Genomic DNA, 17,025 nt, shown 5'->3' with positions numbered 1-17,025 from the left:
TTTCATTGAGCAGTCTTCCGTAGTTGCAACTTGTATCTCATGAAAAATGCCTTAACTTTTTAAAATAACTTTTATTACAATTCAAACTAATTTAATTTAATTTGAACTCCTTCACAATAAGTGAGGAAATCCCATGGCTTGTGTTGTCAGCATGATACTCTACACTGCTTCTTGCAAGGTCCTGAGCAGAAGTACAGCTGTATGGTGGCACGGAGGACTACAGAGGGTTGACCTAGGATTGAATGTAGCCTGAGAATGAGAACATGGTGCCAGGTAAATAGGCTGCTATCAGATATTGGGCTGAAATAAGAAAGAAGGATAGTGTAAAGGCATTCTTTCCCAGAAGGGCTATGTGTGTTCTTCATTCTTGTCTGGAGCCATTAAACACCATCTTTCACCAGAGCTAATAAATTAAGAGTAAATGCATGTATCTTAATTATAGTTAAAATTGAATCAAAGTTCAGTTCTGTTCCTTTCCAAACTACATATTCCTGTGCAGAATTAATTTGTACATGGGCTAATGTCATACTTATATCCTTTCAGGGCATCTTACCTGTAATGTTACTTACAGTTTTGGTTAAAGGGAAAAAAAAATGTCCTATGGTAAAACTAGGGAGCAAACTGAAAAATGGCATACATGGTACTTATATAAACAAAAGAAACTGTTCTACCCCTGTATGCCTCATTTTATCCATTATGATAATTATAGACCTCATTAATAGAAGAATATCTTTACTGTGGTTTTTTTGTTTGTTTCTTTGTTTGTTTGAAGTGTTATTTCTGAGCAACTTTGATGTCTCTTCCTATGACTCTTCGGGTATCTTTTGTCAACAGTCTGTAAAATGCTTTTCGTATTTTTTTCTCCTTGGGGTATTTCAGAGTGTTTAACAGCCATTAGGCTATTTTGGCCATCAGCCTCACAATGAGATTGGTATCTGTCACCAAACAGCTCTATGGAAGATGAAATACCCTAGGCCGACCAAAATTCTCTGTTTTGAATACTGTGTTTTGTGTGGCAGTCACTGATTCTGTTAGATTAAAAATGGCTTCACTGTGCTCATGAATTGGCTTCTAACCTAGCTACCTACAAGTTTATCTTGTTCATTTATAAAGTCCTCAAGACTTATAACAATAAAACCTGTTGTTTTCTGAGTGTTTGTACAACATCTTATCATGTTTTAGACTTAAATCATAACTCTTAAATGTTATTTGTTTAGTAAAAGTTGTTTATAATTAAATGTCTTTTTCTAAGAATACTAAATCAATCTGATGAAATATTCAAAACGGGAAAATGGAAATGCAGCTGCATGCTGTGCAATATATACCGTAGCAATGTAATTGAAATAAATGTTGCTTGGTCATGTCAACAGCAAAAAAGAGCTCAGAAACAATCCCACAGGAGCAGAGAGACTGTCCACCTTCCAGAAAATGCAGAATGTCAGGTGGCTGAAAGCTAGTGAGGAACTGTGATAAATCTAATGGATGATATGTGTTCTTCTGAGAAAGAGTGCATGGGGTGAGAGTGGGCAGGTGGCGTGAAACTCCACTGTAAAAGTCAGCAATTGCTGTTAAAAAATGTACCCTAACAACCTTATCTGTAATGCTGCTGTTTAACTCTTCCTTTCTTACTCTCATGTATTTGGATTTACATTAAGCACAGTCTTAATTCTGAATTGCCTCTCTTTGTTACAGAGATGACCAGAGGATGCTATTTCCATTTCATGCTAACTTTCTAAATTGCTAAAATCAGCATTGCTATATGAGTGAGCCAAAAACCCAAATATTTACTGTATTTTTTGAAAAAGAAATCTGTTGTTGAAAGGAGTACTGATCTGGAACGTGAGAGACTCAGAACTGAATCTCTTGCTCTGTGTGATTCAGTGAAAAAGAGAAGTTCATCCTTGAGTAATCACTTGAAGTTAATCACTTGAGTAGAGACAGAAGGGATGTACCCTTTGTGTAAAAAAAAAAAAAAAAAAAAATACTGACCTTTTTTCAGAATATTGCTTTACCAAGAAACAAAGACACCCAAGTCAATAGTACTCCCAGAAGGTTTTTAAGTGCTGATACCCATGTTATCATGGCAGTCTGTGGCTGTTAGAACAGCAACACGTGAGCAAAATCATGCCCATTGGAGTCTTGATGCTTCCCCAGCCCCAGCCCTTACCTTCTCTCATTAAAAGTAAGAGAATCACTTTTTTTTTTATTTGTACTAGAGGGAAGCATGCTCGACTGCTACCTTTGATAGCACGGTGACCTCACCTCCATTATCTGAGACATTAGGCTCATATTGGCCAGTAGCTTTCATAAGCCTAACAGAAGTACTTAGCGTTTAATAACTTTGCTGAATTATAGCCTAATTACTTCACATATAGCTTATGTGTAAGAATTCAGTGAATGTAACTACATGGAAGGCTTAAAATGCTTGCATTATTCTGCTGTTAGGGTCAGGGGGAGAAAAGATAATGAGATTTTTTTTTTATTTACCAAAACCTTTAACTCAAGTTAAGTGGCAGATTTACTTCAAAATAGAAAAAAAATACTCCTTACCCAAGACAAAATGCCTTTACGTCTTTTATTTCTACAGAATTCCCCAGAGATGTTTTTAAAGTGAAATACAAAACTAAACTGGAAAGCCTCCTAAACAAGCACCTGGAAAATGGCTTGGCAGGGCAAAGTAGCTCTTGCGTTCCTTTTTCCCCTTCTACTTTAGGGGTGGACAAGCAGGTGGTATTTGTTTTGCCATCATATTGACAGCTGATGTCCAGTTTTGTGTAATTTGGTTTCTGATTTTACATTGTGCAGACATTCACTTTTGTAAAAGGTATTTTCATTGAGCCAACTTAAAGATTAATTTATGTTGCTGGCATGGGACATAACATTTTTCTGCTTAAATGGATTCCCTCAAATGTAGGTGTTTTTTAAACCCAGACATAGCTATGCTAATGTATGGTGTCTTTGCTTAAATAGATGCATCGAAAGTTTGTGAGTCCATACAGTGTTTCACTAGAAGGAGGACTTTCAGGAGGCCCCCAGAAGTGTATCCTACATTTCTGCAAAAATAACCCCCTTTAAAAACAATAGCTTCCTTTTGATTCAACTATCATTTTTTCACAATGTAGTCTCTAGTTATCGCACGTGTTAACAGTACAAATTCACATGACTTAGCTGATGCAGGTCTATAATGTAATGGTTCATGACCAATGGATCCACGAAAGCAAAAAATATTTTTTTTCAAGTGATATCCTTGCAAAAATGATATTGAATTCTTAAACCATGTAGCAATTTCCACTCCTCGTCATACATACATTGATATGAGTAAGGAAGCTTACCCCTTTCTTCATATTTACACAGGCATGCATAACACACATTTGTGTGCATGTTGGGAAAAAAAATTGCCAGCGCTGCCTCTATTTTTTCAAATTCGTTTCCCAAACTAGTAGTGTTTGCTCCATTTTGGGGACACTCTTAGCTTCCTGCTCTTGATGTGTATTTGAAGCTCTCGATTTCAGTCATGTGTAAAGGGTTTGTTATGTGAATGTGAACGCATACATGTATTACCTGGCAGAAGTTAGGGTCAGAAAATCTTATGGTATACTGCTGTATTTGAAGGGCATCAGAGAGATTGTTAAACCTGCTGTGTTGGAAAGGAAGGGAGGGAAATCAAATACCTTTACTGTTGTTTCTTTCAAGCTTAACTCCTTTCCTGATTTTTTTTTGTTGACAAGAACAACTAGAAATGAGTGTAAGGCCCTGTTAAGCAAACCTCCCCACCTCCCTCCACAATGTTCAGTATTGAAACTACATTAACAAACTATGTAGATGGTAATACTCACATTTATTATAGGGAGATTCTCAAAAAACTCAGACATAGCTGTAGAATACTAAAGCAGGTGATTATCAGTTTTCTTTTCCTCAAAATTAATATTTTACTACAATTTCAAAGTGCACCTGAGTGAGCCCATTATTCTTGATATTGTATAAACTGACAATTGAAAGCAAATTGTATTGACAGACCCTTATTGAACAAAATTGCTCAACAAGAACCATCAAGGAGCAATTATTCATAGTGAAACTCAACTGTAATTTTATGGTACTCCAATAATGAGAAAAGTAACCATTATTTTTTTCACAGTTAATGCATTTTTCCCTGTTCTGGATTGCAGTACCTCAACTGCTATATTTTTTGTTAAATGAAAATTGCTAAACCTTTCTTGGTGACTAACAAATTGATCCTTTTATTGCATATGTATTTTCTGGGATATCTGAGCCAAATGACTCTTCCATTTTTTTCTTTCCAGCTTCAGAGCTATTTCATAGGCACGTCTAGCGTATAAACCCTACAACCAATACATAATGGCATGCATTTTCTGAGGACAGAAGTTCAAACTGGGAATTTATGTTGACTTTGCTATTAGGCAGGCAGGAAGTCATATTTTGACTTCATAGACAAAATATGAATGATTACTGAGTAACGTGAACAGTGAGAAAAGCTTTTGGGTCTGATCCATTAAAGTTTATCTTGAACTATAAAACTGGGATTAAGCTCTGACTGTACATGATGAAAGGAGGTCTTCGTTCTCCACCCTTGCTAAATAGCTCATTTCATGCCCAGACAGTCATTGTAAACGATTCCAAATATTTTAGCCTTAAGAAGAAGTTCAGAAAAAAACTCTTAAAATCTCTTGCAAGCCAGCATAAGGTGGTCCTCGTAAGGCCTGGAGATGTCAGAATGGTTTCAGAGTACATGAAGATTTTGATGCAAACATCAACTGTTGTAATGATCTGTGGAAGTTGATAGGCAACTGCCATAACTCACATCAGTTTTTAAGTTGCATCAGTTTATGCTGAGAGCCCAGTGTGGGACACAGCCCTCTCAGGATCAGGGGAACATGAAGACAGCTCAAAGCCCTCTTTATGCACACTTCTTGCAGTTATGGTCGTTCCCACAGCTTTTTCTTGCAGGCAGAGGACTTAGTTTATGTGATTACCTTTGCCAAGTTACTTTACCTCATCTTCTCTTTTCTCCATACACAGCAAGAATTTATCTGTATATTTGTTACTATTTGAAAAATAATGTAAGATACTCAAATGAAATGCTTAAATGTACTTAGAATCATTCATGTGGCAGCTTTCGTTGCCGTTCTTCAGATGCACTGGCTCTTGTTCACTTCCATGTGTGCCTCTGAATTCTAATAAGCCATCTTGCCCTAATGTTGAAGGTATCTCCTTTTTATTTTTGCTTTTAATATTCATGTAAATACAAGCAGCAAGAATAAAACAGAACTTTTTTTTTTTCATCCATATTGGACCTGTAAAGCTAATAAATGTGTAGAAAGATAATACAGATAACTAACCCAAAATAAGGAAACTGGAATAAATGCTTTTTTTTTTTTTTTTTTCTTGTGAAGATATACGGCTACAAAGTATAAATGGAGGAAAAAAAAAATGGACCAGTTATTGTATCTGTTTGGTATAATTTTAGACACTATTTCTCCCTCACATACCCACCTCCAGCTAGTAAAATACAGCTATTTGTTCTGTTTTTACCCTCTGCTGCATTCCCTTTGTTTCTCTCACAAAAAGACAAGAACAAGGAAACAAATCATGGAAACAATGCAAATGTTTTATTTTTACAGTTCCACTTTCTTTCCTCAAAACCTTCCAGAATTTCTTTTCTAGGCACACTAAGAGGAGTAATATGGATTAGGGGTTGCAGAAGCAGCAATGCTGGAGACTGCTAAAACTTCTGTTGTCTGCAGCACATTCTCCTGTTGTCATGTTGCTAAATAGTAACTTATGCTCATTCGTGTATTTTACATTTCTGTCAATTTGTTTTGCGAAGATATCATTCCTTCACTAATGAAAAGTGTTATGTAGGACACAGGATAACAGAAAGAGCACTAACAGCAAGATAAGTAGGCTTTATCTAGGTGATTTCCTGTAACAGCAAGATGGATGGATGTGAATGCTATTCCTTTTGCAAACTCTGGCTTCTGAAGTTTCAAGAGGGGGGTTGGAACTGCAACTTCTATTTTTTGAGGCTACTTGGGAACATAGGTCTCAGTCTGGGATGGCTTGCAGAAAAAGCCCCGTTGCCTTCAGGTGTATTGAACCTGGCAGAATTTTTTTTCCTTTGCCTTTTCCATAGTCATTGGTTTTCTTTCTTCTTTTTTTTTTTTCCGCCACTGTTTTGGTGCTATGAAAAGTCCTGTTTTCTATTCACTGAAATTAGTTCATTAGTTCTCCGATGTGATGCATACAACTGCATCATTGATAGTAGCAGGAGTGAAGACGCCGCAGTGCCACAGCAAGTGGTTCTCCTACTGGAAGCAGTGTGTAACAAACAGACCTTGTGTGACACCCAGGTATGCCTTCAGAGCCCTGTGCACCTGAGTGAGGGACACGGTCTTTTACTGTGGGTGTTTTGCACCCAACTAGAGTGCTGAAAAGCCCAGTGCTAAAGGTGCTGTGTATTTTGCTTTCTTAGACTTCTCCCCTGCTTTAGAAGGATGGAATGGAAAGAAATCCTTCAGCAGATTGGAAGGAAAAAATGTCAGACAAACAGGTGACTTCTGAGAGGCTACCTGGACACATGAATTCAGACCTGCAGAAGTAGTGGAGCAATATTTTCTTACGTGATCTAGAGAGAGAATTCAAAGCCTTTGTTCTTTAAGTGGAAGAATAAATAACCTGTGTTTATGTTAAAAGATCTATTCCCATAATGGGTATTAAAGATTTCATTATAAGTAAAGACTGTAGGAATGAGCATGTACTAACTACATTCTTTTTGGAGAATTAATCTTACATTAAAAAAAAATCATTAAAGTGGGCTTTGCTGTATTATTTAAAATGACAACAGGAGGCAACAAGCTGAATATCTTGTCATTGGTATGACACTTCAAATTCTTCTCCTTATTCATCATTCTACCACTCAATTAGATTACATGCTATCAAAATCTTGTGGATAAAAATTATAGAGACAACTAAAAATATATACAATGTGAGTTTTAAATGCAAGTGGTATTTTACAACATTCTGCAATGGTGGCTTTTTTCTTTTTTTTGCATTTCTGCTTATAAAAAAAAATGTGAAGCAGATTGATCAGTGGAAAATACAAAATTGTAACATGCATTCTGTGGAGGCATGACACCAATAGAGAATGTTTGTCATCTATGCTGAATTTTGTTTCAATGGCATTACAGTACAGCCATGAGGGAGAATTCTAATGAAAAACTTTCTCAGGGAAAAACAAACACGTTGTCAAAACCAGTCAGCCACTTGTCACCAGGTAGTATTTGCATCAAAACCGTGAATAACCCCCGCACTTCCTACAGATTCATCTAAGTTATGAATAATGAAATCCATGTCCTTTTTCTGGATCATGAAAAGCACTGATACTGCTCGTGTGTTCAGTCTGAGTTTCTGAGATGCAGGGAGTCTGACAGGGATCTGCCAGAGCTACTCCCTGTGCATTGTGCAAGGAGGGGAAGCTGCTTTAGCCTATACACCAGCCAGGTGTCTAGTAATAGGGACAAGTGGGCTGGAAATAGTTAACAGTTACACAGAAACTATAAAAACAGTGAGTGTGGGTATAGTATCAATCTGTCGTGTATAAATAGGATTATAATTTCATATCGTTAAGTATTTCATATTGTTAAGTATGTAGTATTTATACTTTAAAAGTCTTTCTTGCGGTAATTCCCACTCCAGCACTGCTGGATATCTAAAACTGCTGCAAGAATGACTTGTTTTGCTGTCTTAATCCCTGAATTTGTCTTTGAACCTTTTTATATTTTGTTCTTCTCCAGCTCAGCTATGAAGTTGTATGCTCTCTTCCAGCAGTCTGCAGCTTTTAGCTCCTAGATGATCATGAGCTCTGTCTTCTATTCTAAAAGAGTTGACACCATTTCCAGTGCCCTTATTCCTTGACTTCTCTAACATGGATCTTGACTGTAAAATTAACCTGGTTCATATTCAGACATTGTCCGGTGCCTGTGCTTGTATCTGTGTGAAAACACTCACCTGAGTTGGTCAAGCCTTTAAACTAGAGTTCAGGTGTCCAGTTATCTGTTGTAGACCACCCGTGCTTCAGGGGGGTCTCGTTATTGGTCCTACAGGAGGGCCTTTTGGCACATGCTGTCTTTCCCTTACTGAGTTCCCCGTGGCTACGTGTGAGCTTTCACAGGGGGCAGGGCAGGTTCCTGTTATGCTGGTAGAGCTGTGTCTGTGCTGCACTGCAGTCTGGGCTGTCCTTCTGAGCCCTGAGAGCTTCTCTGACTCCCATCTGTATTACCTTCCACTTCTGTTTGTCCTTAAACCCATTCCTTCAAGTAAGGATGTCCATGTTTCATCTGTGTAAGTAATCATAAAGATAGGAAAATAATTCAATGCATTCCAGAATTGCATTAGTCTACCCCATGATAAAATACTCAAAGATACTTCTTCCCTCTCAGAGGCTTCTCTGCCCCCATCCAACCAATATTAATTCCTGTCTTTGTTTTGAAGATGAACAATTGATCTTTCTCAGTACTGTGAGAGCAGCATGGATTTTGATAACCGAAATAATACTCTTTCCTCTTCTTCCTCTCCCTCTTCCTCTTCCTCTCCTTCTCCTTCTCCTTCTTTTTTTCCTACTTCAGAAATCTTTCAGTATTATTTTTCAAAGTCAGTTTTGTAGTCTTCTTTAAGGCAAAAGCAGTATTCTGTGTTTGTAGAGCGATTTCAGCAGAAGCCTTAATCTTTTCAGGACTCAGATTGTACCACAGTATTAAAGATAACATCTGCTCTTTGCAGCTAAATAAATAAATAAAATTAACAGCAACTAATATCATGCATAGCTTTTGGCTTACCAAGAACTTTGTTCTATGCCAGTCCTGTGCTGGCTGCCATCCTCAGACCCTTTAGAAGTTAGACATCCCAGATTGTGCTTTGTTATGTTAAGGGCATCAGAAGTAGAAGTGTGCTTTCAGGGTTTGCTTCCCAGACCTGGAAATGATGGGGCCCAGTGGCCATTTATTATCAGGATCTGTTTTTCTCTGTGGACATTCCAGTCAGTCCCACTGCATGCCCTTGGGACTAGTGGCTCGGTCTCTGGACCAAGACTTCCAGTGTTGGATTCTCCCCTTGGATGTGCTGGAGTCAGGTGCTCATCCCCACGTCTCAGCCAGCTTCTCCAGAGCCAGTTACTAGTCCCGTTCCTTCATCTGTGAATGGGAGAGCCTGTTCACACAACGTGAATGTGTGGTGGAACCAAACGAGTGTCTCTGCAAGGTCCTGAGCTATAGAATGAAGTACAACATTGTGTATTGGTACCCAAATGTGGTCTGGAGACTACTCTCTCTAGGTGGAGAGGGCCATTGATTTTCCAAACCTGTTTTTCCACACCTTTGAAATCAAGTTTTGTCCTGCCTTACCTGATACTTGGTGTTCTTATATTTGTAAAATACTTAGAGATCATTGTATGAAATTTGCAAACCTGTAGAATTATTTTACAAGAATTGTTTGCTAGGCATAGAACCTATCTATTACCATTTTGATGATAAATGTATCCACTAGAATCTGCTATGTAGCAGTTTTATATTACTATATCTTCAAGCAACCAAAACACTACCTGAGGCATTTTTGATCCACATGTACTCCAAAGACAAATATTACACTGGCTAGAAGTCCTATTGTATTGCCTGTCACAATCCAGCTATGAACACATAAATATCTTCAGTGATATATTAAGCTTGCAGCCAAAATATGATGGCTTTTATCAAGTGCTGGTGTACTAAAAGAAGATTATTGGAGAAGTTAGTGTTAGGTTCCAGACTTAGGATTCTGGCTTAAGGCAGTCAAGGGATATAGCTGGGTTCATTTTTTGGTGTCTTGAAGGTTTACACTATCTCACATCAAGTTCATTTGAAATTAAAGGTAGCATGGAAAGGGATACAGACTGAGCCTTGTGGAAAGCTAATGTCAGCTTCTGTGATTAAATTTATTGTTCAACAAAATTCCTGAATACTTAATGCTGTGCAGATAGTCCAATATACAGCAACCTGTTTGAAGACAAAAAGAAATTTCCTTTGGTGTGTTTACCTGGTCATGCCATTTCTGTGATATAGAGATGATTTTATGTATGTATTCTTGAAATGTCTCATTGTATTATGCAGTATTTTCATCAGGGATGGCTCGATTTGTTAAGGCATGCCATTTCAAGTGATTAAAGGAAGACATCAAGCATTTTAAAATCTCATAAACATTGTCTAGTGAAAAATACTGAAATCTCTTTTTAAATCCAGAGATGAATGCATATAGATATATTTCATTGCTGTTGCAGCCTGGAAGTTCATACTGTTGGTCTGAGCAAAATGAAGAATAGTTTGTTGGGTGTTTTGCTTTTTGTTTTTTTGTGTGTGTGATGTGGTGTTTTGTGGTTTTTTTGTGTGTGTGTGTTTTTTTTTTGGGGGGGGGGGAAGTGTGTTTTGGGAGAGAACATAGAAGAATTAAAAATTGACTTTGCAAAGTAAGTATGAAAATAATTCATGTTAGAGGATATACATCTAGGGAGCATAAAAGATGTGATGAGAGCCTATGAACCTCTAGAGAAAATTACAGAATAGTTTCTGAAGTGTAGGATGCCAAAGAGTTATGAACAGGAAACTAGAAGCATTGTTTTGAAGCTCAATAGCTCCATTTGTCATTCCCTTCAAATGTAAATTTTCCGTAAAGGTGTTTTATTTGTTGATTTACCCAAAAAGAGAAAATTCTGGGTAACTTGAGCCTGAACAAATATACCATCTGAAAGCTGGCTTTACATCCCTATTTATTGCAAGATGTTGCAGTCTGCAACACTTTAGAAACTACTGCTTGCTTTAGAAAGCTTGTCTGTAAAGACAGGTTCTGCATATAATAAGATCCTCTAGCATCAAGCTGCCATTTGTTTACTTCTCTAGATTATAGAATATTCCTTTCATATGGAGATTTCAGTCCCTTGACAATAAGCGAATAGTAGAAGTATGGCAATCTAGATACTCATGTGCTTGAAACGAAAGAGACTAGGCTGCAGAACTAGTCAGTGTAAGCAAAGGGAAGTAAAGAAAAGGTTATTTTTTTAAAATGCTGTGATCGATAATAGCTTAAAATTGATGTATTGTTTAAACGTATGGTGCAAAACCGGAGTATAACCAACAGATGCAGATGAATATAAATAAACTGATTTGGCGACAGATGTACAATTGTAGGTGAGACCAAACATTCAATTAAAAAAAAAAAAAAAAAGCTGTTAATTCTTCACACTTTGGAAAGGCTATTCAAAAAGACAAAGAATGCAGCTGAAAATTTTCGCACACAAAAAATTTACTACTGTGTAAACATTATTAAGCATTAAGTAAACTTTATTAAGCACTGTTTTATTCATTGAGGACCTCAACATGAGGGTAAATACAGAAAGAACACCAAATTTTATTAGAATAAATGAAGAAATGTTGTGAGGGACTCCAGAAAGACTAGAGTAAGGCACATGAATGAGCATCACCAGCACACATGGAATACAATGTCAACATGTTGGGAAGGAACAGAGAAACCCCTTGTTCACTTTTTTAAATACAAGGTTAGCTGTAATAGCCTAGGAGAAATACCTGTCTGTGGTTGATTGTGTATTGTGGACAGTCTAATTAACACTTCCACTATTAATCAAACCAAAGAGAATGATATAAAGGAAATTGTACTTGAATGGTCATAATGCCACTCAGTGCTTTCTCACCTTGAATATTGTGTTCGTTTCTCATGACCTTGTCCAAATAAAACAGTGATAATTTGAGAAATGGGTCCTGAAAGGGGCCTGTTTTGGATTTTAAAAATACTGGAACAGCTAATATTTAGAGAAAGTGAAAAGGGAGGACTTGTGTTTTCACCACTTGATGCAGCACCGGTTTTGCACAAACCCCAAAAGAGACAGCCTTTCTCGGGAAAAGAGAAGTTTCACATTCTAAGACTTTCTACCTCCTTCTCTATCCTCCTGACATACTTACATGTTACATTAGTTTTGCATACATCAGAATGGCTCCTTTGCAGTATTAACAATTCTAAAAAACATCTTGCAGCACAGCCTGATTAACATGCTCTTTGTACCTCTTCTGTCAAGCAGTTCCAGAGTGGTGGCTTAGTCCTGGATATCAACAGGGAAATGGTATTTAGTAAAGTGCCCACTTTAAAAGTTTATCTTCATATTTGGATATTTTCATAAGAAATTATTATAACTTATTATTGTATTCTAAAGAATGCTGAATTTGTGTGTGATGCCATCCTGAAACCAAACTGGAAAGCTGTGCTGGTTGAGCAAAGCTTTTGTTCAGATAGCATTGTGTGCACCTTTAAGTGCAATCATGAATTCAGAGTTTTGCTGGATTAAGACGACATGCACTCATACATGCATATATACACACACACACAATCTGGGAGGAATTTTTGTGGTATCTCTTTTTGTCTTTCTGTTTGCCACTAAATCATTGAGATATTTTTCTTTGAGAAGGAAAATCATGGCACTGAGTATGTTATTTCTTGGAGATGGCTTATGATTTTTTTCCTTGCCTTAGGTATATTCCAAATTGTTATTGCAAGACATATATATATTCAAAGTAGATTTAAGTCAGATGGAGCAGTTCCTGATGGGAGGTACAGCAGGTATTGTTATTTGGAAATAATGTCTTATTTGATCAAATCTCTTATTTGATCCTTTTTAAGGGGAGAATACACCACAGCAAATGATGTACATTCAGCTAATTCACTACCATTTAAAAAAAATAGAAAATAACTCTTAGAGAATAACACAAGGAGTTGTGTTTGTAATATAAATGAGGATTTTGAAAATGGGTAACATATTTAGGTAATGTCACTAATCTGTGCCTAACAGTTGGAAATATGAAAACCCCATACTACGTCTGTAATCCTAATGTATTTCTTTGCTGTTTTGCAGGCAGACCAGTAATGATTGTAGTTGAATACATGGAGAATGGATCCCTCGACTCCTTTCTGCGGGTAAGGTGCCATTTTATGATGACATTTGAATAAGGAGCCATTCTAGGTTAAGATTTTAAATCATTTATCATAAATTAATTTCTACATAATGTTATTCATGGAATTTTAGTGAAGAATAGAAGCATTTTCCCCAGGGTACATTTCTAAGGTACAGTGATACATTAGAGCATAGCTGGAAAAAAAGAAGATTTAAACTTAAGAATATAATTGATTTCTTCTACAAGAGTAGCTCCCATATTTAGCAAAATGTATTTCGATTAGTGTTATTGTGAAGGAAAAGATAAATTGAAGCATAAATACCTAGGTTTATGGAAACTGTTCATTTTGCACAGTCACCTTCAAAAATACTTCGTTATGATATTTTTGGCTGGTGAAGTGTAGAATAGACTCAGTAATTGATTTATAATTATTTATGGTTACTTGCATTTAATAAATTGAATTAGAAAACAGTTCATGGGTGAAGTGTCCTGGCACTAATTAACCCCCAAAGGTCACTCTGTAAACATTAAATAAGGGCTATAGAAAGTGTGAAAACTATGTTGGCACAATTGTATTTAGCTTTTCTTAGAAAAGGAGAAGGAAAGGGTGACCCCTGAAGCTAAACTTACCCTAAAACACCCTCTTTGTTGACACCATTGGAAGTGTCTGGAGGCCTAATGACATAAGAAACTGTGTGACTGTCAAGTATTTCAAATTTGCCTTAGAAAGTAAATGTCAGTCCTTACTAGCCTGCTGACTTGCCACTGCCATCTTGCAGAATGGTAAAGCTGGGACTGTAGGAAAGGTCTGGGGAAGGATGAGGACTGTGGTTTTGTGGATGTGCTTGAAAAGGGTAGCCAAGGCACAAAGGAGAGGTGCTCCATAAGGAGCTGTGAAAATATTTGTAGGAAAATCTAGATCGTGATGACGAAGGATGCTATGGTAGCAGGAAGAAGGAATTGCTAAGAGAAAATAGTGAATAACCAGTAGGGAAAGAACAGACAATGCTTTAGAAAGAACACACGCAAATGAGTGAGAGGGAGAGAAAGTCATACAGACAGCACTTGTTTGACAGCAGATTCAGAAAAGAGGTAACCACGAGAAGAGCATCTGCAACAGGGGGTACTACCTTGAAAGCACACCAAAGCCATTATTTTAGATATTTCTACATATTTTTATCCCTTCCATTTGCTTTTGATTATTCTGTTGTAATTTTTTTTTGTAGCATCTCTTGCTGTCCACTGACTGTCCAAAATATATAGATTTTTTTGCTTTCCTTGTCAAGATATATGACAAACATCTGTTCTGTTCTCAGAAATATACCAACACCGCAGTTTCTGGTGAGAATTTGATGGTTGATCAAAATCTAGTTATCTTCTGGAGAGAGTTTGATATTGTGGAGATCTTCTAGAAACTGGTTGGGTTTAAAAGATCACCCGTCTTTCCTTTCTAGCTCATCTCTCTATCCATCTGCATGAGACAGACAGACTGCCACTGATTTGAGGACCTGGGTTTTCCATGGTCTGTAATTTTACAGCAGTGACCCAGGAAGACTTGCCTGGGCCCAAAACTTTTTTCTTGGTGCATGCACATGTATGTGCATGTGTGCAAAATTTCATAGAAGAGAATTAAACCAAATACTGAAATAACTCATGACAGAGAATTACCTTTCTCTGAGATGCTCTAGTATGATATCTATATTCTAATTATTATTCACATACTTTTATTTGTCAGAACAATTGCTACTTATTAGGATACTTTAATAGAAACTGACATCAGCAAAATTATGATGTTATTCTGAAGCAATACTTCTCACATTGCAAAAGATATTGCAGGCAAAACTGCTGGGGAAAAATGTGAGCTAATCATTTCTGCAGCTGGTTTCCATGTGTATTATTTTACAGTTTCAATTCACGCTTCAGATGTGGTTTATTCTTCTCAAATGGTTTTTAAAAGGATTTTAGATAATACTCAGCATCCCAAAGCACAGTAGATATATCATCAGCATTTCTGTTAATAATTAGCAGAGCAAATGGCTGCAAAGTAACCTATTTAAGAAGAAACCCAGCTGCTTCATTAATAATAGTTGTTTCCTGCAGATATAAGTCTACACTTTTAGAAGCTTTTGTGAAGATACAAAGAAGCAGAGAGGGTTTATCTTTAACAATCCTGATGAAAGTTATTTGGTGAATATAACAATTTTTATGTGCTAAGATTTGGAAGAGCTTATAATATAGTCTATCTTCCTTATTATTTAAAAGAATGACTTGTTGTAGAGCTAAATCTTTTTACAGAGAGCTAGTGAGGGAAAAAAAAATCAATTTCTTGCCATAAGAAAGGCTTCTCCCATGGTGCAACCTGCAGGCATTAACCAGCACATCCCTCTAACCTGTCCTTCCTCGGAGGCCTGCAAAAATGGGTCAATTGTACAGTCTTAAAGAGAGACTCTGTGATGAGTTGTGTGAGGAGAGTCCAAAGAAAGACTCCTCAGGGAAGACATTTTGCAAACAAGTTGTGCCAGGAATCCTAAACTCCAAAGTAGAAGTCCCCTTGAACCCTAAACCTAAACTCTCAGTAGTCTCCAATTCCTTGATTTACAGATAGGGAAATAAAGCACTAAGATGTTAAGTGATCTTCACAGTATTGTTTACAAAGTGCATGGCAGAGAGCAGAAATGAAAACAATTCTATTGAATCCTAGGCCAATGGCTTACACCCATCCTTCATCTTATTTAGTGCTGTATTTTGATTTCAGTTACGTGGCCAAGTCCATACACCAGTGCCTTACTTACCATTATTTGTATGAAATATTAAATGTATTAAATAGCAAACTCAGCCAAATTGTTTTCCCCACCTGATAAAATATCCCATATATTGAACTGCTAACTTTGAGCTTTTGGGTAAAAACTTGGCATGTATTTGCAGCATGAAGATTCTGCAGATATTTTCATAATGGAAGGGCATCAGCTAATTAGAACTGATTCTGTAAGATGATGGCAGTTAACTACAGCAGATGGCACACCATGAGACATCCTAAATTGCTGGAGACACATGACACCAAATTTCCCTCAAAAATCCGACATTTTTGCAGTTATATAAAACTCATTATCATAAGATGAAGCTCAGTATCTTTTTTCCTCCTACAAGATTGATGTATATAAGTTAATCACCCTACAAAAGTAAACCTGAAATTTGCTGTCAAAGAAGTGGTCATTTGACCAGAAATACAATATATGTGAACTCACTTCTGGTGACACTTTGAGAAATTTCTCTGAAAAGGGATGTGAGCTTCCACTTCAGTATTTCCTTATGGGATAGAAGCTCTTCTTTCAGTATTGCTCCCACAGCTGCCAGATAAGAGTACGCTGTGTGGGGGAAGAAAGGAGCTGACACTTAAGCAATTTCCTGTCCTATTACCAACTTCACATGCAGAGTTTGGGTAGGACTCATTGTCATTCTGTTTCAGTCACCTGCCTGTGTAATGGAGATCTTAGCAATCACTTATCCTGCAAGCATATGAGTAAATTAATAAACGTATGAAAAGTTGAAAGGACAGCTATTTGAACTGATAGAAAGATGTACTCAGTAATTAGATAGCATAGTTGCAGTCAGATCTGTTTGCTCGTGCTTGTTGATACAGCGTATAGAAAATATAACAAGAAAGACAACTGAGAGATGCATAATGAAATAAATAAATGCCTAAAAACTGCAAAACCTATTTAATAAGCTGTCTTCCACTTCAGTGGGTGCAAGGTGCCTGTTCTCTGAGCATGGCCATGACTGAGTATACCACATTGGTACGTAAATCACTGCTGAGTGATCTTGCAGCCTTAATATGTGACATAAATGCAATCCCCATTTTGCTGGGGGAAAACAGAGATGAGTGCCATGTTGCACCCAAGCCCATGCAGGAGTTTGGAGGATGATACAGTAATATTAGCCAAGTCCGAATCCCAGTTTCACTCCTTAGTTATTGTGCTGTGACAGAGCAATATTTCACCCGTCAGATGATCACAATAATTCC

The 17,025-nt window shown here is 37.1% G+C and overlaps 1 protein-coding gene across 12 annotated transcripts in view; it reads left to right on the top strand.

Annotated features, from left to right (window-relative positions):
* Positions 1-17,025, top strand: part of EPHA6 (EPH receptor A6) — a 517,785-nt gene that overhangs the window by 432,447 nt on the left and 68,313 nt on the right. For all 12 annotated transcript variants that reach the window (XM_067001793.1, XM_067001791.1, XM_067001836.1 and 9 more), the window contains one exon: positions 12,962-13,023. In XM_067001793.1, coding sequence (XP_066857894.1) covers positions 12,962-13,023 — 62 coding nt within the window. The remainder of the gene's footprint in view (positions 1-12,961; positions 13,024-17,025) is intronic.

Source organism: Anser cygnoides, chromosome 1 (genome assembly GCF_040182565.1).
Source record: "Anser cygnoides isolate HZ-2024a breed goose chromosome 1, Taihu_goose_T2T_genome, whole genome shotgun sequence".
Taxonomy (NCBI): domain Eukaryota; kingdom Metazoa; phylum Chordata; class Aves; order Anseriformes; family Anatidae; genus Anser; species Anser cygnoides.
Note: the sequence above shows the minus strand (reverse complement) of the source record. Positions and strands in the feature narration are given on the sequence as shown.